Source organism: Sinocyclocheilus rhinocerous, unplaced genomic scaffold (genome assembly GCF_001515625.1).
Source record: "Sinocyclocheilus rhinocerous isolate Xijiao unplaced genomic scaffold, SAMN03320098_v1.1 scaffold1762, whole genome shotgun sequence".
Classification (NCBI taxonomy): Eukaryota; Metazoa; Chordata; class Actinopteri; order Cypriniformes; family Cyprinidae; genus Sinocyclocheilus; species Sinocyclocheilus rhinocerous.
Window position 1 is genome coordinate 432,352 of NW_015636932.1, and position 26,640 is coordinate 458,991.

At 39.1% G+C, this 26,640-nt stretch overlaps 1 protein-coding gene across 2 annotated transcripts; it reads left to right on the forward strand.

Annotated features, from left to right (window-relative positions):
* Positions 1–3,173: 3,173 nt before the first annotated feature.
* LOC107748305 (transcriptional regulator Myc-2) lies at positions 3,174–5,701 on the forward strand. Of its 2 annotated transcripts, none has more exons than XM_016563049.1 (3): positions 3,174–3,431; positions 3,783–4,411; positions 4,843–5,701. In XM_016563049.1, the coding sequence occupies exons 2-3, from the start codon at positions 3,790–3,792 to the stop codon at positions 5,451–5,453; spliced, it is 1,233 nt and encodes a 410-aa protein (XP_016418535.1). In that variant the 5' UTR covers positions 3,174–3,431; positions 3,783–3,789; the 3' UTR covers positions 5,454–5,701. The 2 variants fall into 2 exon arrangements, with proteins under 2 accessions (XP_016418535.1, XP_016418536.1); XM_016563050.1 differs by having other exon boundaries at positions 4,855–5,701.
* Positions 5,702–26,640: the final 20,939 nt, after the last annotated feature.

Below are 26,640 nucleotides of genomic sequence, written 5' to 3' on the forward strand. Positions count from 1 at the left end.
ACTACATGATCTTTCAGAAATTATTCTAATATTCTGATTTGCTGCTAAAACATTTATTATTATTATTATTATTATTAGAATTTTTTCAGGTTTCTTTGATGAATAGAAAGTTCAGAAGAACAGCATTTATCTGAAATAGAAATCTTTTATAACATTATCATCTTTATCATAAATTTATCATCACTTTTGATCAATTTAAAGCATACTTGCTAAATAAAAGTATTAATTTCAAAAATTTCTTTCCCAAAATAATTTTAATTCAGATAAATACTGCTCTTTGGATCTCTCTATTCATTAAAGAATCCTGAAAAAAAAAATGTACTCAACTGTTTTAAATATCGATAATAATAATAATAATAATAATAATAATACATTGCTTCTTAAACAGCAAATCAGCATATTAATGATTTCTGAAGGATCACGTGACACTGAAGACTGGAGAAATGATGCTGAAAATTCATCTTTGAAATCACAGCAATAAATTACATTTTAAAATATATTCAAATAGAAACAGTTATTTAAAAAAATATTTAAATTTTTTTTAATGATTTTGCTGTACTCTGGATCAAATAAATACAGGCTTGGTGAGCAGAAGAGACTTCTTTAAGAAACATTAAAAATCTTACTGTTCAATAACTTTTGACTGGTAGACTAATGAAATAATAATAATAATAATAATACATTGCTTCTTAAACAGCAAATCAGCATATTAATGATTTCTGAAGGATCACGTGACACTGAAGACTGGAGAAATGATGCTGAAAATTCATCTTTGAAATCACAGCAATAAATTACATTTTAAAATATATTCAAATAGAAACAGTTATTTAAAAAAATATTTTAATTTTTTTTAATGATTTTGCTGTACTCTGGATCAAATAAATACAGGTTTGGTGAGCAGAAGAGACTTCTTTAAAAAAACATTGTAAGTCTTACTGTTTTAGTCAACAACTTTTGACTGGTAGTGTACATCATATATTTTTATAAATTAACAACAATAATACATAGTTATTCACAACCATCATATGGACAAGATTTTTTTTCTTAAAATCCATGATCCTAAATATGCTACTTTTTAAATTAATATTTATTTATTCATTAACTGAATGGCCATCAGCACAAATCCTCAGCAAAGACCACGAGAATCAGACAAATCCTCTGCACAAACGCTGTGACCAGCTTCAGCCCCACCAAACGCTGACATGATGTATCCCAATCATCAAGGAAAAGGGACTGAATATTTTGAATAATACCAATCCACAATGTGACTTGTGTTGCAGCCTGGAATTAAACCTCACCATGCTTCTCCCAAAGTTTTCCCCCCATCTCTGTCACCAAAGGAGTTTGGGTTCCTTGCCACTCTCACCTTTTGGCTTGCTTAGTTGGGGACACTTAATATTTGGCGATATTATCAACTTGATTGCACAGACACTACTGGATAAGAACTGAATTGGATGATGGCATCACTGCTTTACACAGAGCTTCCCATTCTATAATGGATGAACTTTATTAAACTGAACTGAATCAACAATGAACTGACTTTAACTGAGAAATGTACTGTTTACTGTTGTCTTCTTTTTAGAGCAGCATTACAGCAGAATTGAATTTTGTTTGCAAACATTATTTTCGTGTTTAACAATGTAAAGCTGCATTGACACAATTGTATAAAGCACTATATACATACAGGTGGCTATTCATCCATCCATTCATTTATTTTTATAATAAATTATAATTATATTTTACTGAAATGTATTTATTTCAGTAGGAAGTATAGGTTGATCATTATAGTAGTAGACAGCAGAGGGCGCCACATACCAATGTATTATATAAACCGTCTCGTTGTGGGGACCTTGAAATCCTAAAGCACCTTCAGCAGTCCGATCATTACTTGGGTGTAATAGCCTTCTGTTAATTCTATTTCACAGATCTTTGGATACAACACAATACCAAGCTATAACGTTTATACTATATTTCATTACACTGATGTTAGAAGTGAAACCGTCTGTCATTCCCCCCCCCCAAATGATCACGTGACTCAATGGTTTCTGAAAGCACTTTTTAAGGACCTACTTGCACCATGTATAAATCAGTTTGAATGTAGAAACCCTAGAAATCACCAGTCTTAAATTTCATTGTTATTCTTTGTACTATTTAACTTCATAATCGATAAACCCAGCAGTTTCCCATTACTGAGTTTATTTCAGTCACTTAATTTTTTTCAAAACAAATTTCACTCATATACTGTTATCTAATGCATTGGTTTTGAAATTTTTGTCTAGAAGGACACACATTGTCTATGTCAATACTAGATTATAGCCTATTACATCGTTAAAACATAACTTCATAATTTAAGTCATTTTGCAACATCCTAGCATGTATAGCCTACTGAGGCCCCCTAGTGGATCCAGGGCCCCTGGTTCAGAAATACTGCTCTGGGGTGCGTTTCTCAAAAGCAACTATGGTCGCAAGTTCAATGGAACTAACGACCATAGTTAGCTAACGATGCTTTTGGGAAACGCAACCCTGGATGACTTTGACTTGCATTTGTGACATGCTGAGGTAGTATTTGATGATGGTTACATTTCTTGATTGTTTTGTTGCAACAGCATTATCCATAGCCAATATGTAGTCTGCATTCTTATAAACTTGTTGGTTTCTGCAAGCATTGTTTCTACAACCCATGCTGTCACCACTAAAGCTTTGCTTTGGTTTCTTCAAACCAAGTAACATAATGTTTTGTTTCTTTTTTAAATAACTAAAAGGTGTTTTCTTTCTACCTATTTTGCTTATCTTTATGTGTTTTTTTTACAGAATAAGACAAAAATTTATAAGAAATTATATTATTTTGTTGCATCCTTGTTAACTTAAATAAAAACACATCCTTTAAAAAAAGTGAGCTGTCACTGCTCGACTATAAACGATCCGTCACTCCAATGACGTCAAATCCCCGCCCATCGACTTCTGCCAAGATATGTGCTTCGGCGAGAAAATAGTCCCACGTTTTTCGAATTTAGAAATAAATTAAACATGTCTTCTAAGTCAATAAAGACTAATAATGGTTTCCAAGGCGTCGTTGTGTTTTTATTTCTAGCCTAGCGGGGGGATTTAATTCGCAAACAACCGTGTTTTCGTTTGGCGGGAAACGTCGGTGCACAGTCATACGTCAGTGCTGCTGCTCGCGGGAGCTACAGAATTTATTCATCCTGCCTCTGTCACACAGACTATCAGTCTGTCCAGCATCTGAGAGGTACACAGGAGCGCAGCGTTGATTACATTTTCCATCACTTTGCATTTGACTCTGATTCCACTTATGCTGCAAGAGACCGGAGTAAACTGTTGGATCTTACATTTTGCTCCTGATTTTTTGTTCTCTTTTCACTGCTTCGCGTCTCGAAAGAAATCATTCTGAAACTGCATTCGTTAAATACACGGTAAGGATCCGGCATTTGATGTTGCATGCATCTTTTAGACTTAAAGTGCAACTTGCGTGTTATGAGTGCAAATGTCTTTATATTTTTAATGGGAATTTGAATGTTGCACGCTCAAAGAATACACTAGAAGCAGGGCTGCTTTTAAATGTTTTGCTAGTAACCCCGCTTTGGGGTTTAATCGTTCCGTTTTTACACATGCTGTCATTTAGTTCCATTATTTAGCTAGTTTTCCCACCCCATGCATGTTATGCATAGTCTAAATGTGTGCATTAGGTAAAGCGTTTTGTTGTGATGTGTAGTTAGACGTTGCATATGCACTGTAGTAATTCCAATTTGTATTTTTTTCACAAGTGTCAAAATGCCGGTGAGTGCGAGTTTGCCGTATAAAAACTACGATTACGACTACGACTCCATCCAGCCCTATTTCTACTTCGACAACGACGATGAGGATTTCTATCACCATCAGCAAGGACAGACTCAACCTCCAGCTCCCAGCGAGGACATTTGGAAGAAATTCGAGCTGCTGCCCACACCGCCCCTCTCTCCCAGCCGGAGACAGTCGCTCTCCACCGCCGAACAGCTGGAGATGGTCAGCGAGTTCCTGGGAGACGACGTGGTCAGCCAGAGCTTCATCTGCGACGCGGACTACTCCCAGTCCTTCATCAAGTCCATTATCATCCAGGACTGCATGTGGAGCGGCTTTTCCGCCGCTGCCAAGTTGGAGAAAGTGGTTTCTGAGAGACTGGCGTCCCTGCATGCTGCTAGGAAGGAACGGATGATGTCTGACAGCAGCTCAAATCAACTCAATGCAAGTTATTTGCAGGATCTGAGCACCTCTGCATCAGAATGCATCGACCCCTCTGTGGTCTTTCCGTATCCCCTCACGGAGTCCAGCAAATCCAGCAAGATTGCTCCATCGGAACCCATGCTTGTCCTGGACACTCCACCTAACAGCTCCAGCAGCGGTGGCAGTGATTCTGGTATGTTATGCATTATTTTTGTCATTTCTGACATGCAGAATCTTGATTTAGCTGGTTACTGCATGCGCAAATGCTTGCATTTTTTAAGCGACCTTTACATGTCACCGGTGAGGTGGTGTGCCGGTCACGGGACTTTATCCTCATACCCTTGATGCAGTGATCGGTGTAAGTGGTAGTTGCATAAGATCCCTCCACCTCCCCTTTGCTAGACCCGAGTCAGATCTGTAGGAAAGACTGCAGTGTTCAAATATCAGCTGATGAGGAAAGTGGGCAGGGACTGGAATGCAGAGATCCCCCCCCCCCCACCTCACCCTTTGTGGAAAGCCAATTGCCAAATTCCATTCAATTCCCATTGCGCTGTATTATGAGGTTTCTAAATGAACTAATGTTTTGTTTAAGTTATTCATTTTCTTTTTGTTACTCAATTGCAGAAGATGATGAAGAAGAAGAAGAGGAGGAGGAGGAAGAAGAAGAAGAAGAAGAGGAGGAGGAAGAAGAAGAAGAGGAAGAAATTGATGTGGTGACTGTGGAAAAGCGTCAGAAAAGGAACGAGGCGGAGGTGTCGGATTCAAGGTACCCCAGTCCCCTGGTGTTGAAGCGCTGTCACGTCTCCACCCACCAGCACAACTACGCCGCCCACCCTTCCACGCGGCACGACCAGCCGGCTGTCAAGAGGCTACGACTGGAGGCCAGCAGCAGCAGCAACAACAGCACCAGCAGCAGCAACAGGCATGGGAAGCAACGCAAGTGCACGAGTCCCCGGACATCGGATTCTGAGGACAATGACAAACGCAGGACTCACAATGTGCTGGAGCGCCAACGTAGAAATGAACTCAAACTCAGCTTTTTCGCACTACGGGATGAGATCCCTGAGGTTGCAAATAACGAGAAAGCTGCTAAAGTTGTTATTCTAAAGAAGGCGACAGAGTGCATCCACAGCATGCAGTTGGATGAGCAAAGTTTGCTGTCCCTGAAAGAACAGCTGAGGCGAAAGAGCGAACAGTTAAAACACAGGCTGCAGCAGCTGCGGAGTTCACATTAATGGACCTGTGTCACAAGAGTCAAAGTGAAATGACTTTTTAAGAACCCCCTCCCCCTGCTTTTTTATGCAAGTTAAACTGTTGCTGTGTATAGTTCATGTTGCATGTCCAATGCATTTTTTTTCTTCTTTTGAATATTGTCAGTTCTTTTTATGTTTAAAACTGCGACAGTTTAAAATTTAAGGTGGTTAAAATAATTTGTATTTAAGTCATTTATTTTTATTAATAAAATGAGAAAAAATGGGGCTGCACAACCCTAAAGTAAAAAAAAAATTTCATATGTTTTTGTATATAATGAATTAATATTTCCTAAGAAAGGTATTTTTGGATCTGTATCAGCTACATGTTCTCATAAACCATATTCTGTTTCACTATATGTTTTTTCTTCATGTTTTCACGTAATCATAAATTAGTTTCTTTCTGAATTTGACTCTGGTCTCTCTTGGTCTCTTTGCACTGAACTCCTCATACATATAGATTAGTCACTTTTGAAAGAAGTTTGGGGAATATTCAGAGAAATTTGATATTTGCTTGTTAGTTCAAAAAGTATTGCTACTTTGACAAACTGGTAATCATTTCAGGGATTTTCCCAGTCAGAAAGGTCAGTTTAAGTTTTCACCTGTTTAAAATTATGTGTTATTGCACTTTCTTTCATGAAGTCAGCATAGAAAAGCTTACAAAAGGCAAACATACTCAATTGCATCCCCACCCATCTAGATGAAAGTTGGGCTCCTTCATATTTGGCATTCAAATAAGCAACAGCGCCCAAAAATGAAAGGCATTTCAAAGCTATTGTGAGGACCGCTGCCAGGAACCCCAACGAAGGGGATTTTGACAGCAAGAGAATCAACTTTCAGGTGATTTACACATTAAGATTTTAGAGGTGATGACTCACATTCCACAGTCCTCAATCTAGTCTATATATATAGGAACTTTAACATATTTTTTTTATACTTTTAATTACTTTGCACCCTTAAAATGTCTTTCTGGAACACCTTTTAAAATCTAAAAGCCATTATTTTAAAATCTATAATTCACACACTGTCCTGCAGTGATGCTGCACTGATTTCAGAGTGGTTTACAGCTCGGTAAACACAGCTCAGCCTGCATTAGCAGAGCTTTTCCACATCCAAAACAGATGCTCCATGAGCAACATGAACCTAGTTTAGTATAGTTTAGTGCTAGTTATACACATTTTGTAGACCTTCAGGAACAGAAATCGCATTCGCTTGAGATATGAACATAGTTTAATAGTTAGACAGATGATAGACAGACAGACAGACAGGCAGGCAGGCAGGCAGACAGACAGACAGACAGATAGACAGATAGAAAGATAGATAGATAGATAGACTTCCGTTGTGGGATCGATCGCTTCAAGCGTGGTGTGACGTCCCCACCCCGCCCCATAATTCACACCCTGTATGGATGGACACATATGTGTAGACCTCACTAGTGTTTAATAGCGAATTCCTAGTCCTATGTTAATATAAACTCATATAACCACTAAATCTGATTATTATATCTATTGTCTGAATCTACATTATGGATCAAGCTTGTCACATCAACTCTTTGCATGCTTTATTATCTCTTCTCCAAATGCTCGATGCTGCTGAGTTCGATTAAATGCAGTTATTAGCTTTTGCACGAATCTATTTCCATGCCGACTAAACAAAGCTGTGATTTTTTTCCCTCGACGCTGCTGTATTAGGGCAATGTGACGTCATGGACTGTATGTGACTGTACGCAGCGCGTGCTCCGAGCACATGGAAAAGGGCTCGAGACGAAGTACCCAAAGAATAACTCCATCCTGAAATGGAATATCAGTAACAAAATAATCAAATCTGGAGCAAAAGGGGTAGGTGTTGCATTATTTTCTATTACCCTGCGTTATCATTTTAATTTTAATTTTAAAAGCACACGTGTTCATCTTATTATTGAAGCATAGAATTGATGCGTTGACAATAGGGCATATGTGCATGGTATTAGATATATGCTGGCGTTAAGAGTTTTATAATGCCTATTCACATTATGCAAATAGGAATGCATCGTTTATGAGGCAAGTAATTAGTTTAATGTATGTCAGTCTGCTTGAATAGAAGTAAAGAGCAATTTTATATGCCCACTTGCCAAATATAAAATATAGGCTTCTTGTAACATTTTTTTTCAATCTAGTTTTTCTTATTCTTTTACATTTTATGATGTCTGCTAAATAGCTGAGATTTTATTTTATTTATTTGATTAACGTATAATCCATTGCATGTCATCTTGTCTAATAGATTGTTAAAAGTATTTTGTACCAAAAAGATTATAAAGAACTTTTAACTGCCATAATTCACACACACACACACACACACACATTGTTCTTAAGAAAGCAGCTGCAGTGTGTTTGCTCGGATTGAGTTCCTTTTGTCTGTATGTCATTTCACAAAGAAATTGTGTGCAGCCACATTGCACCGCTATATACACCTACATTGTTTTATAAAAAAGGATTCCCGCTTCCTTAAAATATTCTTCCTATGGCAATAGCCTGATTAACCTATTTTTAATCATCCCAACATATACCTTAATTAGGCATATATCAAATATTCTGAGAAGTGGCTGAAAGCATTTTGCATTGGTAAACAAATTTCATATGAGGCATGAACAAAGCATTCGTCCCAGGGCATAATATTTCTGCAGAACAGAATAGCATGCACCCTATAAAGATTATAAAGAACTTTTAACTGCCATAATTCACACACACACCCACACACATTGTTCTTAAGAAAGCAGTTGCAGTGTGTTTGCTCGGATTGAGTTCCTTTTGTCTGTATGTCATTTCACAAAGAAATTGTGTGCAGCCACATTGCACCGCTATATACACCTACATTGTTTTATAAAAAAGGATTCCCGCTTCCTTAAAATATTCTTCCTATGGCAATAGCCTGATTAACCTATTTTTAATCATCCCAACATATACCTTAATTAGGCATATATCAAATATTCTGAGAAGTGGCTGAAAGCATTTTGCATTGGTAAACAAATTTCATATGAGGCATGAACAAAGCATTCGTCCCAGGGCATAATATTTCTGCAGAACAGAATAGCATGCACCCTATCTTTTTCATTTTTCGTTTGTATTGTCAGCTGACACATGTATGCAGAGACTTTGTAAAGTTGGCTAACAGGTGTACACTGCTAAGGTGGGGTGCACAGGTTGGCGCAGATTTGTATGTACAGCTTAGACTAGTTCTGCACATTTTAGTCTGCAATATTAAACACCTAGTATGCACATAAAAACAGTTGAATGCAAGAGGAAAACCACTCTTTCATAAGTATTCTATTACAGCAAAAGTAAGCAGAAAAAGAATCTGGTTCCCCTGGCCTGGCCCATCCTACTCCAGGTTCAAATGGTTCCCTTTGGCAGTGATAGCACACGTCTGACTGAGGGAGGTAGACCACACACTAACACACAGTCAAGATCTGTCCCGGCCTCAGCGTTAGTCTGAGACAAAGGTATATGATGCAGTGAAGAACATGGTTAACAGTGTGAACTGTTTTTGCTGTAAATATAAATGTAACTATACGGGGCCTCAGATATAGGACTGAAATATTAAGCTATTATATATTTATCGCAACCCACAAATGGAACCAATAATCACTAATAGACGTTCTAAGTAGTAGATAATACAGTAGATAAGTTCTCTTGGCAGACACTTTTTATCCATTGACTTGCTGCATTTGGCACATATAAAGCATATTGGTGCATCACTTGAATATATTCTTGTCTTGTTGAACTGCCTTTGTTTATGTAGCAAATTAAACACAATGAAGAGTAATACTTGCACTATTACTGTTTCTCAAACTTTGAACAAACCGAACTGAAAATATTAAACTTTGGTGAATTTGTGCTATATGGACATTAATGATGGTGTGAATCCTGCAGTTTTTTGAGAAAAGGTATTTGCTCTGGCTGATAAACATCTTCAAACTATATCTTTGGTCGATGGTGAATTTGTAGATGTGCTCTGAGGCTGTCTTTTTGGTCATGGAAATCTTCTTTGTTTCATTTCTTCTCTTCAGTCCGTTGCGGTCAGACGTGAATAGAAGCATAAACGCATTGAAGAGCTGCTTGATAGCAGTAAATGAAGTTGTAATTCTAATTGACACTGACACTGTTTTATCATGTTTAATACTGTACAGATGCTTGCTTTAAAAATATATATTGTAATGAACATGATGTGTCTGGAACTGCAGAGCTGGTGCAGACATCCACATTGCTATGACCAGATGCTTTCTTAACTGCTGTTTTCTCACCACTGTCATTTTTGATGTTGTATTTACTGTGACTGAGAGAAAAGCACGTAGCACGACTTTACATTCATCTAAATGCTGCTTCTAGCAGATGCTCGTTAACATGTTCTCTATATTGTTGCTCAGGTATTTCAAACCTTTTTTCCCCCCTAAATGAAGAATGAAAAAATAAAACTTGTATATCGGGGAGTTTAAGCTGCAGGCACATTAGCAAAATCTGATGGGCAAAAAAGGTGCATTGTCAATAGTTTATTGATGCATGAAGGACTGCTTACACAGAAGTCACTTTCAAACCAAGCAGCATTCTATTGGTCATCATGGCAAATTCACACTAATCAACTTGAAGATGAGCAAAACCTGTGTGGGGTACTTTTTTGCCCTAAAGTAAAACACCTGATCATGATGGAAATATCTAATTTAAGTATTAGACAGATATACAGATGGCTCTTTTGAATCTTGTTGTGTCTGCTCAGTTTGCATGGGTAACTGCTCACATTTAACTTTGTGTTGCATCCTTTTTAAAAACTCTCATCTGATCTTTCTTAGTACGTCAGTTTCAGGGAACAAAGTCTATTAAACATTGTTCTGTGTATAACTTTTGGTATGTGACTTCTGAGAGTGGACTCTAAGAACTCTGTTGAACTGCAGTTGAGATAAATTGGATCCATCAGCTGTGTTATAGGCTGTGAGAGAGGGTGGAACTGGCTCCTTTGGCAACACAGAGGCTGGCCTGTTTTTGTTCCTTGGATGGTTTTCCATGTGTTATGTAATCCCTCCCCCCAGTTTGGAATGGAGGTCCCCACTGCGGCAAGATCTGAGCACACTGCAGGACTGTCTGTCTTTGTCTTCGCCGTCTCCTTCTTTAACCCCCCCCCGCTCCCAACTCTGGCCCCTGTAAACAACGACATCACTTCCTGCTGACCTCACTCTTCACTCTGCCTATAACCATGTTACCACACACTCTCTTTGCTGTTTGTTGTCATACATTTAGATAGATGTAACATTTACAAATTAAAAAGTTTTCTATTTTAATATATTTTAAAATGTATTTCTGTAATAACAAAGCTGAGTTTTCAGCAGCCAGCACCAGTCTTCCTCAGAAATTATTCTAATATGCTGATTTGAAGAAACATTTCTTATTATTATTATGTTAAAAACACTTGTGCAGCTTAATATTTTTGTGGAAACCGTGATACATTTTTTTCAAAATACTTTGGTACATAGAAATCTTTAAAGAACTGCTTAATATTGGTATATTTACTCAGAAATGGCTTAAAAGTGATTCCTTTTTTCATTTTTTCATTTTACTGTCATCAAACACCTATTGTATGCAATTCAAATTCAGATTTTTTATGTAAAAATTAATATATATATTTTAAAAGATAGATTTTCTAGCATATTTTCCATGCTGGTTTTCATTAAATTAACCTAAAGGAAACAGTCATTTAAGTAAATGTAAATTTATTTTCACCAAAATAATAATAATAATATGTCATAATAATAAACATCAAAACCCACTAAATAGGTTTTAATAAGACATTTAAATATATGAAAAATGCTACACAGGAACATTTTTGAGTGATAGTGCAAAAGCATTTTTTGAACAGAAATGGACAGGTTGAACTGTGACTCATGGAAATGAACTGAACTTTTCAACTTTAAAGCTGTATTTGTTACTGAAGTTAATCACAGATGCAATAATAAAATTTGAGCCTCAATAAGATGAACAATTGCAAAACTATAGTCTCAGGTTTCTTAAACTTAATACGCATTAAAACTGCATTGTTCATAATTGCATAATTTTGCAACACCAGCAAAATCATTTTGAATATATCATGTTGCAAGCATGCTCTCTCTCGCTTTCTTTCTTTCTCTCTCTCTATTTCTCTCTCTGTTTTCTCACTGTTTCCATCAGACGGCAGTGACGATGGTGGCGGCGTCTGTGTTTTGCCTGGCCCTGCTGACCCTGTGCTGTCAACCTGCCAAGTGGCTTTCTGCTTTTTCTCGGTCGTGTTAGCTGTGTGAGAGCTGGCGTTCACAGAGTGCATTCTAGGCATAAAAAACAGCACTGGAAAACTAAGCCGTCCAGATTTCCACACTTAAAGAGACATGTTCGGACCACCAAAGATCAGGACTCCCACTGTAAGCCTGCTCATTTACAGTCTGGGAGCGCAAGGCACCTCTGTGAATATTTAAGCAGACCTCCTCAAGACAAATATGTAGATACGTACACACGTGAAAGCACACGCCTGTCTTCTCATACAGCTGTTGAAGAAACAGTCTGTGATGTCAGACGCTGTGTTAGTCGCTCCAAAAACTAGCTTGTTTTTAAGATTATAGACTGAATTATGGTTATATACTCTCTACTATGTGTTCTGTAATGTGTCAGTACTCTGCAGTAGAGACTATTTATGTCTGTCTCGAGCTTAAATAAAAGGGTACTTGTATATGCAATAGGTACATCAGTGTAAGAGATGACAGTTGAATGTAAGCTGCGAAAGACTTAGTATAGACTAGCGCTTGTGACAGTATATAAGCAGCTCAAACTGACTCAAACATACACAAATGCAACAATTCCAGGCAATATGGAAATTTCAAAGAACTATTTGTGCTAGTTAAGCAAATTATTTGATTTACTTTCAGTTTTAAAATACACTGATGTTAGTACCAGAGAACATTTTTCACTGTTATATTAACATATGAGAAATCAGGTCAGGAAATAACCAGCCTGGGACAAATAATTTAATTTGTGATTGCATTTGAATCCTTGTAAACAAAAGCTATTTTTAAAGGGGTCATATGATGTTGCTAAAAAGAACATTATTTTGTGTATTTGGTGTAATGAAATGTGTTTATGCGGTTTAAGGTAAAAAAAAATTATTTTGTGTGGTGTAATGAAATGTGTTTATGCGGTTTAAGGTAAAAAAAAATACATTATTTTCCACATACTGTACATTATTGTTTCTCCTCTATGCCCCGCCTTTCTGAAACGCGTCGATTTTTACAAAGCTCATCTGTCTGAATAGCGAGGTGTGCTGTGATTGGCCAGCTATCCAGTGCGTTGTGATTGGCCGAATACCTCAAGCATGTAATGGAAATGTTACGCCCCTTACCATACTATAATGCCGTGTGGCCGGAGCGACGAGACAAAAACATTAAAACCCATTATAAACGAGGCATTCGATGCATCCAGTCATCCAGGACATAAATATGGATTATAATGACTTATACTGTCTTTTTACGCACTGCGTTGCATCGCGCCGCGTAAACATAAAACCATGTCTGCATGTGTGATCGGAGAAATGACAAACAACAAGCACTACTCTACACTGCCCAAAAAACTCGCTTTAAATATAAAAAAACGTACTTAGGGTGTTTAAACGAGGCGTTTTAGGAGGGCGTTAACTGTCTTACCAGTCTTAACTTTTATAAAGAATATCTTTTTGCGTTTGAGACTTTAGTCTTTGCAACTTTAGGGATCTTATCTATTCACGAACCGCTTGTAACACTCTAAAGAGAAAGGAAAACTTGAAATCGCATCATATGACCCCTTTAAATATTGAAACTATACAAGTTACTCTTAATATTAAAAACAGCAACTGGTGTTTGAGGAATAAGCAGGTGTCTGATGTTGTAGGTTGTAGTGCACCTGACCTGGGATGACCTGACCTTGAGCGCTATGGGATTAGTTTCAGCTAAGAGAGCTGAGCTTCAGCACAAACATACTGACTAAGGCCTGTTTTAACACCGCAGGCACAAGCAGTGTGTAAGTGAAGCGGCAGTGTAATGACAACAGCAGACCCCTGTTGTGCTTTCACACTGACAGCATTTCTGCAGCGGAACACAACTGTGGCTCTACACTGAAAATAATGTGATTTACATTGACTGTTTCCTTCAGTATCAGTGGCGAGGTTACACAAGGGCCAAGTTGGCACTGGCCCACTCAGATTGATGGCTGGTCCACCCAGTGTATTTTATTTATGTAAAGAATAAGTAATAAGATCGTTAAGACGTTGGAAAACACTGCAGCATCATCAACGCAATCATGTCCTGGATGTCCTATAGCTTTAGCAAAGCAGCATGTAAATCCATTTTATGACTGATATTTTATATCTAGTTATCTCTAGATCTATGTGTCGTGTTATGTTATGAACACCTGCTCTAAATAATTCTACTATGGTTTACTAATGTTTGGTGGAAACTACAAACGAAAGCGTGGCTTAAAGCTACATATGTATACTGTTTACATGTATTTGGTATTTTTTGGTCTCCTGAAATAATTATGCTTGTTGTATTCTCCTAGCTGAGACCTTTTCAGTAATATACAAGACTATCTGTTATGCACCATGCTTAACAGATTGCATTTTCAAGTCGCATTTTTATTTTCAATTTAGGCATATGTTTTCGGCTCTTAGTTCTAGCCTTTTTGTCTTTCAGCTAAAACCTGATAATGCTGTTTTTAGCTGCTGAAATTAGCTTTGCTATTTTTATCTCATGTATCATAAAATGATGCACTTTAGCCTTAGAGTAGAAACTAAGGTCCACCCTATATCACCAAGGTCCACTCAGTTTAAAATTTCTGCTGGTTAGGTTTAAGGGTGGACCTTCTTGCTTACTTTTTTCTAAAAATCATATTTTTTTGTATGAATCAAATAATATAAATAACTTGTTTTCTCTTTAGATCGGATTGGGCTTATAGTGGATTTTTAGTGTTTTCTTTTGATTTTTTCTTTTGTGTGACAAAATAAGACTCAGCGTCGAAAAACTACTCTGTTACGTATGGTAACCCTCGTTCCCTTGATGGAGGGAACGGAGACGTTTTGAGGAAGTTCCAACTCTAGGGGTCTCACTTGGGAGCCCAGACACCTCTGACATAATTGAGAAAAGGCCAATGAAATTGGCAAGCAAAATTTGCATAGCTGGCCATTCCCTGGATATCGGGGTATAAAAAGACCATTGTGGCATTTGCTCACTCATTTTGTTCTGAGGAGTTGAGAAAGCATCTCAACCCACTTAGTGGCAGATTTAAAGTTGTGGCATAAGGGACACAATGTCTCTGTTCCTTTCATCTGGGAATGAGGGTTACCATACGTAAACAAGATGTTCCCATTCAGTTGGTCACTTTGATGTTGATCTTACACTAGGGGTCCCTATACTAAGTGCAACAACTGGCTATACTGCGCTACAGGTCCACGGTGGTGCAGGAGCTGACAAGACCTGTGGGTCTCAAATAAATGCACTTCTCCTCATAACCTTCCAATGTCCAGGACATATGAACTCCTTTTTCCTTCACCTCTGGAGAGTTGCCATATAATGGCAGAGATCATCTCAGCCAGAAGCCTTTTCTTCTGTTTGAAGATACTAATAAAATCTCAACGACTGGTGAACCTGGTTGGTAACGTTGGGAAGTGTTCACTTCCTCACGTGAGGAAAGAAGACCACAGACACAACATCCTACCCGAAGGGGAGGTGACATGTGGAGACGCATCCTATGGACTTGCTAAAGGAAGTACTACATTGGGAAGGTTTCTCTGGTCAACACATTCTCACTCCCAACTCGCCATATATTAACGCTTGGTCAGGACCCTTTGGTGGACCCTTTTTTTTTTTACCCCTTTATCATTATTTTTCGACGTACAGGGTCCTCCATAGCTTTAAATAAGAAACTTTGGCGTCAATATGCAAATGCGAAAGGCATTGGGAATTTTATCGTCATTATTAAATGATATTTTGGGTAATAATATTGTCATTACTGCATATATGTTGGGGTATGATTTTTCAATGTAAACAGTCACACCAATTTTATTTACTTTACACTATTTACACATTTATTAGCATGCAACCGAACCCCTGCCCCTAAACCTGCCATTTGTCAATAAAACACAGGATATAACATGCAGATACAACTTAAGTCATACTTTATTACACAAATATTAATATTCCAAGTCTTCCGAGGCAAAACGATTGATTTGTGAGAGGAACCGTCTCCGTCCACCATAAAGCTCAGGTCCTGTGTGCAGTCTAATGCGCAAATTCAAAAATTGCCGCCAGAAGAAGCCTTACATCAGCCTTGGTTGTGAATGCCATTGGCTCTTGTGTGTCTCACAGGGACGGTGTTTCCATATGGCAGAGTATGGCAGTTGCCATACCCTAGCCCAGTCAGGTGTGCCGTGAAAAATTATCCAAACTTCATATCTCTATCATATTTCGTTATTATTATTTTAAATCAGTGGGTTGTACAAATATTCAACCAATGATAAGCATTAAAAAGAGCTTCTCAATAAAACTTCGTAACGCCATTGGATCCTCAAACTGTCAGCAAAACTGTCGTAACTTCACCCCGCCTCCATTCAGATTGATGCGCCAGTCACAGCCTGGAGGAGACAGATCTCCGCTTTTTCGCAATGCTAGGGTAAATAAATAATTGATGTTTGAATAGTACAGCGTTTTCTTAACTCAAACACTATGTCTGTAAAGGCTAATGTTTTTTATGTGTTTGAAGAGCGGAGAAGAAGTAGGCTATTTGCCGTCTAGTTGTAGCCAATATACTTTTGTACGTTTTAAATATCCTGTGCATATAGTGCTTCATCGTTTATATCATGAGATTAAAAACGAAGTGCCCATATAGCTACAATAAACATTATATAACCTGTAAAAGTTGATGAAAGCGTATAATGCCATGCACTTGCTGCCTCATATACAGCCGTTCTATTTACAGACAAAACACAGATCTCCGTCAGTCGCTGGTCAAAAACCTTGTTAACTCCATTTGAGTTTGATTTTCGTATAATGTTAAGTGCAAGTGTCTGATACAATACCAACACTGATGACTCCGTGTTTAATTGTTGATTTTTTCCCCTTTCTATCTTTTCCCCCTGTATTTCAGTGCTTCAGTGTGCCATGGGATTGAGCGGTATAATTTTCAGCGATTAAAACCTTATGATTTCATGCAGCAGCACTATTGCCAACAACACAAATGTTGCATCAGTTTTAACAGCACAGCCTCAAGAAGACAGCCCCGGGGAGATCGCTTCCTGTTTCTGTCTGCCGTGCTGCTGAGTGCATTTGTAGCTCCGTGTAGCTTTATTTATCTGTTGAAATCTCTCTTACTATCACTCTTTGTTGTTTAAATTGCTAAAATATAATTTAATTCTCACCATATTTCTGATTTGATCACCAAACTAGTTTGACATCACCCGCCTTTAATCTTTTAATCTGAACTGCGAGCACTGCGCGTTAGCATTCCGTTAGCCTATTAGCTTGTCAATTGCATCTTCATTCGCGTTTTCTACCGCTTCTTTTTCTCTCTGTCTCGCTCTGTTTCTTTTCTCTCTTGTTCCGTTTTTTCACGAGTCCAACAACAAATGTGGTGAGTCGGAATTATTCTACAATCACGGTGAGTAATGGCTTCTCCTTGCATTGTCACCTGCACCGCATGCCACATGTAGTTTATCTCTCTCTGTCGGCGACCAGGGATACACATGTGATAAATGCAGGGAAATAGTTAGGCTGACAGAGAAGGTTTTAGAATTAGAGACATGCATCCAAACTTTAATTGAGGACAGTAAGAATGTGAGGGCCCTATATATAGCTTTGGATGCGACTAATTCAATGAATCATGTACATTGTTTGGTTCCGGTTACAGAGCCTCCGCAGCAGGGCGACTGGGTGACTGTAAGGTGGCATAGTCGCGGGTCAACACACCACTCTTCCGTTCCGACCAAAACATCAAACAGGTTCTTCACACTCAGTGACGCACCTACTGAGAAACTTGATGAAAGTGCTCTAGTTATTGGCGATTCTATTGTACGGAACGTGAAAATAGAGACACCAGCCACCATAGTCCAATGTTTACCGGGAGCCAGAGTGCCTGACATCTTGGCAAATTTAAAAGTGCTGGCTAATGCTAAACGTAAATTCAGTAAGATTGTTATTCACGTCGGCACTAATGATGTTCGACTTCGCCAGTCAGAGATCACTAAAAATAATGTTAAAGAGGTGTGTGAACTTGCAAGTACGATGTCAGACACTGTAATATGCTCTGGTCCCCTCCCTGCTTACCGGGGTGACGAGATACATAGCAGACTGTCGTCACTCAATATCTGGATGTCTAAATGGTGCCCGCAGAATAACATAGGTTTCATAGACAATTGGGCGAGGTTTTGGGGCAGACCTGACCTGTTGAAAAGAAATGGTCTTCATCAGTCCGTATCCAGATCAGATGGTCACTGCAGCCACCCGAATCCAGTCCTTATCCTGATCAGATGGTGGATCAGCACCTAGAGATGACCTCGACTGCCCTGAAATGTCAGCGGAGACCAGGACATCTAGATGTGCCCCAGAGACTGATCCCCTCCGAAGACCTCGTCTCCTAGACGGCCATTGGGACAAGACCACGGGAACCAGATGAGTCCTCTGCACAATCTGACTCTGCTGCAGCCTAGATTTAAACTGGGTTTGTCTGGCCAGAGGAGAAAGACACTATTTCGACACACTATTTCCCCATTTAATACTGTAAAGTTGCTTTGACACAATTTGCATTGTAAAAAGCGCTATATAAATAATGGTGATTGATTGATTAATTGATTGATTACTGAGTTCTTCGCATAAATATATCATATGGCTTGAGAAGACTTGGAATGCAACACGACTTGTTTTTAATACTTTTATACTGCTTTATTATGATCAGTTTTTGAAAAAAATACCTGCGACTGTACTTTTATTGGCCTGTTACATGTTTTATACTATTCAAAAGTGGGTAGGTTTAGGGTAGGGGTGGGGATACATGCTTCAGTGAAAGTATACATTTATATAAAATGATTTCTACTTTCACACATGCATGCAAACCATTAAATTAAGGCAAACAACTGAAAGCAATGGAGTACCCTGCATGTCGAAAAGTGACGCTAAAGGGGTACCATAAGTGTCAAAAAGCGATGCCAAGGGGTCCTGACCAAGCGACAATATGTGACGAGTTGGGAGTGAGAACGTGTTGCTTGGTGGGCTCCACATAAGGGAGAGCAACCAATCACAGCACCCAGTGTCAGAGCAGTGCTCTGCCTAAGGGAAACATTGAGTCCTTAATTGGAACTGAGCAGTGGAAGATAAACATATAGGACTGCCATAGGGAGTAACAACATATGAAGCACTAACCCAATATGAGAGTTCACTCAAGGGATACTTACAAGTAGTGGATTTCAGTGAGTTCAGTGGGGAATGTATTAAGTGTAGCCCAGCCCACAGCTTCACAAATGTCTGCTCTTGAGGCACCATTTGCCAAAGCTGACAAAGCAGCAACGCCCCTGGGGCATGGTAAGCCTCTAGCCTTATAAGCCATGGTAATAACATCCACAATCCAGTGGGAAATTGTGTGTGTTCCAAATAGATTCACATGGCTTGCGTTGGGCACAATAGAGACAGGTCTGGGTCTTCCCCAGCATGCAGGGTTATTATTTGGTCTCTAAAGGGAATAGTGGGAACCTTGTGCACATATCGAGGCCAGGATCTCTGGAAAATGTGAGAGTCTATCGGATTGAATTCTAGGCATGTTTCGTCGACAGAGAGGGCTTGCAGATTCCCCACCCTCTTAATAGAAGTGAGCGCAGTCAGGAAGGTCGTCTTCATCTTCTAGAGAGGGCACTAACCTCAACTGACTGAAGAAGTTCAAATTGATCTCTCTGTGAGGCCTGAAGGACCACTGAGAGATCCCAAGAAGGAATAAGGCGTGGTCTCCGAGGATTCAGCCTCCGTGCACATCACAGGAATCTAATAAACAGATCGTGCTTCCCCACCGATCAGCCACCCATAGAGTTGTGGTTGGCTGCCATAGCAGCCACGTATACCTTGAGTGTAGATTCAGACAGGTGAAGGGGAACGAGGTGAACTTACATGCCCTGCATGGGAGTCTTGGTTGGCCCTGCCAGGTAGCGGTGTTTTGCAGGCAAAGATGCTCCGCAATCACTCTGTCCACTTGGGGGACCTCCATATACCCCCTTGCTCAACAGCCATTGAGGGTGGTGAGAAGGGAGTAGCCGGTGCACCGTGTTCTAGCAGAGAAAGGTGCCTTCCATGATTTCATCAGCTCCTTGTGCACTTCGGAGCATGGCTTAGACCTCAGGAACCAATCATCCAGCCAAGAGCACTTGGAAAAGGGTGGGAAGTGCTCGCGACTCTTCAGCTCCACCCACGGCTCGCCTCCAGGAGCTCGGCTGTTTTCGGAGAGAATCGCAAAGCTGTATCTTTCTTTTATAAATCTGATAAAACTGAAGACTCTTCGAAGATGTGAATGATGCAATACTACACTATAGGTACTCAAGATTAACATGAGATTGGCCGAAACTGTGTGTGTTATGTCCCCTTTAACCTAGTAAAGTCGACTTTATTTTTATAGCACTACAGCACAGATTTAAGCAGCAGGAAATAACGACCATGGTGCAAACAAAATAATTTTTCATCCAAGAGAAAATGGTAAACAGTTGCTGTTCAGTTGAATTCGTCTGCATCCGAAAACCTAGGCTGCTGACATGCTGCCTATCAGCCAATAACTACGCAGGCAGCGTTTGTTCATGAAGATAACTCATGAAACTGATATCGGACATGCTTCTGAGGCAGTTTAATGGTTCAATGATCTACAACAAAATAGAACGAGCTTTGGTGATAACTAAGCAAATATTCAATGATTTATTTGATCAACCATCATGGGATAGAACACACAGGATTGTGGGTATCAAGGCAGCGAAGGATACATCTGCATTTATATATAAGGTCCCTCAGTATTATCAGCAGCTTTAGCATTGCTCAATAGCTAATTACCCTCCTCCATCCCCAACTCCTCCTCTGTCAGTCAGGATTCAGCCTTCTGATTCTCCTTTGAATCAGACTAATTCTAAAATGTGTCCATAAAATTATTGAACTTTAACGACATCTGCAATACATTTATGTTGGTTTACCCTGGGGGGGTTATCGCTGCTCTCCCTGCTATCATCCATGCTAGGCTACATGGATGCGCAGGGAGTTCTTGCCCAGAACTGAACCATGCCGCCAATCCAAACTGTATGCTAATTGTCAATCATCTTTGACGATAGTGGTACTGACAGAAACATTAACACACAATCAGAATCAATCAGGATTGTGGGTATCAAGGCAGCGAAGGATACATCTATTCTGCTTTATCGACCAGATGAGGTATCTCAGGAGGCAGGAAGTGAAGCTAACTTTGGATTCGACGTGTCTCGATGCCTTCCTACCTTGAAATGTGTCCTCCGAATGCAGCATTTTCCAGTTTCGGATGCAGCCGTCAGTTCAGCAGTGATTCTATTCAGATATCAGACACACTTGTTCTGTCTAGTCATATTGGAAGCATGCTTGTTCTAGGGCTCGGTTGTTATTGGAAACATGCTTGTTCTTAAGTTATAGTTGTATTGTCGGGAACACGCTTGTCCCAGAGCTATCTGGTTGTTATTGGAATAGATTATGTCACTGCCAATACTTGTAAAAACAATGTGAATGATCACCACAACAGCGTAAGTAGCAAATTTATTTATTTTTTTTGTCAAACCACGACTGTAATTGAATTGGAACACGTTTTTCTTAAGTCTATCTGATGTTATTGAGAACATGTTGCTTAAGCTTTAAGGTATTGGGAACATATTTATTAAGTCATTGGTTAAATGCAACATAATTGTTGCTACAGGTTGGTGGGTTTTGGCGACATATTTGATTGGTCATTGGTTAAGGGCAACATGCTTGTTGCTTAAGGCTTTGAGTATTTTGCTATCAGTTTGTGTTGGGGGATATCAGCATATGGTTTTGTTTTGGGGGGTTATCGCTGCTTTCCCTGCTCTCATCCATGCTAGGCTGCATGGATGCGCAGGAATTTCTTGCAATCCAAACTGTATGCTAATTGTCAATCATCTTTGGAGATAGTGGTCCTGACAGAAATCAAGCGTAGCATTAGTTCTGGCAGGGTCACATTAGTCAAGCTCGCATCAGCTGATCCCCATCAACCTATGGGAATACGACACCTATCTAAGCATTCATATATAAGGCTCTCCCTGCTATCATCCATGCTAGGCTACATGGATGCGCAGGGAGTTCTTGCCCAGAACTGAACCATGCCGCCAATCCAAACTGTATGCTAATTGTCAATCATCTTTGACGATAGTGGTACTGACAGAAACATTAACACACAATCAGAATCAATCCTGCTATTGCGAGCTCGAGAATTTAAAGCGGCAGATGAGTGTGCACTTAGAAGAAACAGACAATATCTTTATAGTTATCATTCTTGGTGTGAACGGGCCTTAAGACATAAGCCACATTTTTAAAATGCCCTCTGAATATGGACTGAATTGTGGATGCTTTCTTTCTCTTTAAATTTGATTTTTTAAATTGTGACATAACATTTCCACAGGCAGACACCTGCCCTTTCCCACACCCTTTGACACAAAGAAAATCAAGTTCAAACTCTTCTCCTAATCTCCTCTCCATTCACTCACCTTCCTGTTAACAGAATTTAGCCTACGGTCAATTCTCATTGGCCGGTCAGTTCCCACAGTAGGGGCGTGTCATAGTGATGCAATTTGCAATGATAATGAAAGTGAAAATAGACAAGCCTCTGATGACAACAAAGAACAGTCATTGTGGACAAAATGGGACTTTGAACTGTAACATTGTCATTAAATGCTTGAGAAAAAGGACGGAGTGAAAGAAAGGAAGATGCAGAGATATATTGGTTAAATACTGAATAGTTTGAATTCATTGGCAATAAAAAGCCTGTTCTATTCAGGTAGATCTTCAGCACATACTGTCACACTGCTTACATCTTTAAGAGTTCTGTTTTACTCAGATTGAAAGCATGAGTCAAACCAATTGAAAGTCAGCAGCTGCAGAGGTTGAAAAGAGATGGATTGAAAAAGCCATAGAGAGATGATGGGCTGGTCTCACTGGCCCATTTTCCAGCTTCTGTTAATTTATGAGTCATTGCTACTACAAACAGTGTGTTTGTTTTCCTGCCAACACACTGCATGCCAGGACAACAGACACTGACGGACAAAGAACTACACACTAATGCACACACGCAATATTAAACTAAAGAGTTATTCAAATCCAAACTGTACGACTGACCTACATTGACGGCGCACTAAAAGGAGGGGCTGTTTAACAGGATATCTGAACATTTATCCATTTGGAAAGATGAGATATTAAATAAGTGGGCGTTATTTTAAAGAATATCGTTTGACGGTTATGTAACCTGGAACAGTAGCAGAGGCTTTGTGTACTTTTCTCACAGCTAATAAACTTTTAAACTATTGTGTTTGCTATTACTATTACTATTGCTCATGTATTTCAACAAACCCTAACACTAAGCATTAAACATAATTTGTACATAAGTGATGAGTTAAAAAAAAACTGATATTTTTTCTTCAGTTTGTGGTATTAAAAGTTTGAAAGGTTTTAGCTCCCAGGTTTAAGCTCTTGCAATGAAAATCTGTGCAAGCTCTATTATTGATTAATGCATGATTGAATGTAACCCATCTTAACCAACCCACTAATTGGTGTCAAGGTACTGACCTAACACTGATCAGGTAGTTATCCAGAGTTAGACTAATAATTAATTAATAATTACTAACTTACTGTACATCGGGGAAATTAAACCAACAGCCCTAGGCAGCATGTAGCTCATTGTGTTAATTAAGTGGACCAATTTAATTTGTTTGTATGGGTGTGAAGGAGAAATCTTTCACACTGGAGCAGATGCACACTCGCAGGGGGCAGGACTTGCCTGGTCACCATAATGAACCAGACAACAGTATGAATTCCTTTTTAATAGTGCTGTCTCAGTGTGTATAGTGTATAGGAATATGCCTTGACATGTCATCTTTTGAAGGTGACAAAAAGATCAAGCAACAGTACAATAAAACGTTTGTTCAATATTTCTTTAGGGCTGTTATCTGATAGTGGCTGTTTGAGAAAGTTGACTCTGAAATTTGACCTTGAGCAGAAGATGACAGTTACAAAGAAATGTGAATAAGGAAACGTCTGATTTCTTTCTTCTACTATGACGGTCTTCGGCATCTGTCTGAAAAGAAGTGGAGTTCAGAGGACCAGTGCAGTCATATTTGGGAACCAATGACTATATGGGCAAATTTGTTTTAATGTATCGTAAAAACAAACTCATTGGTCATCACAGACTGAATGGTTGAAAGCAGTTCTTGACAATAATTTTTAGTATTATTAATTTTAAGTGAAAGTAATTGCTTTTATTATTGTTTTTGTTACTGTGTTAATACTACTTTGTGGTAACATTTAATTTAAGTTAGGTTTATATTTTTAGTTTTCTTTTTAATTTGAAGTTTTAGTCATTTTTGCTTTTGTCATTTTATAATATATTAATAGTTTTTTTAATAATATATTTACCTTTAATTTTTTTTTTTTTTTCAGTTTTATTTTTATTTTTTTTTTACTTATTTAGGCAACTTTTTTCTCATCTAATTTGCAATTTATATTTTATTTTAATCCAGTCTTATTTCAAATAGCAAAAATATTTTATAATATAATATTTTTTTAATAGCTTTAGTTTGCTGGTTTTAAAGCCCCCCCACCTACAATCCCTGCCGGTACTGAGACTCGAACTCGCAACTGTTGCAGTACAAGTCCGACTCTCTAGCCATTAGGCTCGACTGCCCCTTGTGATTCTCTGCCTTGGGATTCTTGTGCAAGTACTAAAATAATAATATTTGGAATCATTATATGGCATCAGAACTAGAATCACTGAAGTCCTTATGCCTCCCTACTGTCACGATCCTTCGGAGCTAGGACCGAGGAGACGAGGAGACGCGGGAGTAACTCAAACAAACAGACTTTAATAAACAAAAAGGCAGGGAACATAGGGAACATAGGAGATCAGAATCAGAATCAGAATTAGCTTTATTGCCAGGTATGTTTACACATATGAGGAATTTGTTTTAGTGACAGAAGCTCCACAGAGCAACAGAATGACAGTGACAAGACAGGACATAGATAATAAAAAGAATAATATACAAATATACAAAATAGACAATGTACAATGTAATAGCAAAAACACAATATATAATATAGACAATTATGTATGTACAGCAGTGGTGGAAAGAGTACTGAAAATTTTTACTCAAGTACAAGTACTGTTACATTGCTGAAATTATACTCAATTACAAGTAAAAGTACTGGTGTTAAAAAAGTACTTAAGTAAAAGTACAAATTACTCTTCATAAAAACTACTCAGAGTACTAGTTACTTTTTAGCTGGTGATATTTATTGAATTATCAGTAACTGCTAAATCAGACAAGATCCAGACAACAAAACACATTTAAAGATACTAAAAACACTTTTGAAACTTTGCAAACAGTATTAACTTGCTATTAATCTAGTCGTGCTATTCGCATGAACCAAACTGTCGGGCGTGGTTTATATACGAATCACAGAACAACACCCCTAAACATATTAAAAAAAATAAAAAAATAAAACATCACACAAATAGAGTTGTAAGTCTTCTTACCATAATGTGTTTTTTACTAAGATACTAAAAACACTTTTGAAACTTTGTAAACAGTATTAACTTATCCCAGTGCCCTGAAAACAAACAGCTGGGCAAGGTCCTTACTACATGGACATGCTAACATATCTTGAACAGTTTACCTTCTGAACCTTTTGTTCAGTTTCAGCAGAAGCTGATTTTCAAAGTGAACAGTAGACCAGAACAGCTAAAAAGCCGTTTGCATGTTGCTGAGGCAGGCAGAGCTGTATTTAACTTTATAGACAGCTTCTTGATGGCTGGGAAGGAGTGAAGCAGATCCATGCTGTCCGAGGCACATGCAAGGTAACCATCAAGCTCAACCGGACTTAGCATTTTTGTGAAGAGTGGTCTGGAGAAGAAATCGTCGTCATCAGATGACTCTCTTTGCTGATGCTCTCTTTCATGCTCCGTGGTTTCAAGATGATTTTTCAAGTATGTCAAAGCTGTAATTGGAACACAAATACTTTAATTTATATTAATATTTTCGAATACCCACACTTAAATGAGTTAAATCACATATCCAGCTAAATCACAACCAAGAATACTTTTATATTTTGGTGAGTCCTGTAACAACATTTTAGGCTTGCCATGACAGATGTAATAAAGTATACACACTTATACAGATGTGCAGCCATAGCAACAAATTGGATCATGTAAATTTGAACTTACCAGCCTCTATTATATCAGGTTCCCTTTCAGTCGGTCACTACGAGTCACGTCGTGACCGACGAATTGGGATATCGCTTCGATAGACCAATCTACTTCGAGTGTAAACTAAACGAGCCAATGCACATTGGCATACAATTATTGCATCCAGCTGCCGCTGATCACAGCGTGAGTATAATAAGGCAGCAGGTGCAATGCATACCAGCTTTTCGCTTCGGAGCCGAGAGATGGTGAACGCACCACTCCCTCCCCCGGCGGAGGGACGGGCGGAGAATCTTTTGTTTCATTTTTTCCCGCCGTTGGCCTCACGGCCGACGGTACCCAAATTCTCAACAAGAGAGCAGTTTCCTTTATCTCTGGGTCCCAGGAGGGCACGGAGAGTTGCGGACGGACTAACGCCGGACCTCACTCATCCTCCTCCTTCACCAGACGGCAGCAGCGGGCGGTTCGAGAGCGTCAACAAAGGCCCTACTCACGCACCCTCTGCCAACCCGTACACACCCCTCTCCGGCCCGCTCACAAGCCGCCCAAGTTGGTCCCGCTTGTACGGTTTCTGGGCGCTTGGTCAGCGCTACCCAGCCCGTCTCGCTAGCTTCTGCAGACCATCAGCCTCGGCTATGCGATTCAGTTCGCCCGGCGCCCGCCCAAGTTCAGCGGTATCCGCTTCACTACAGTGA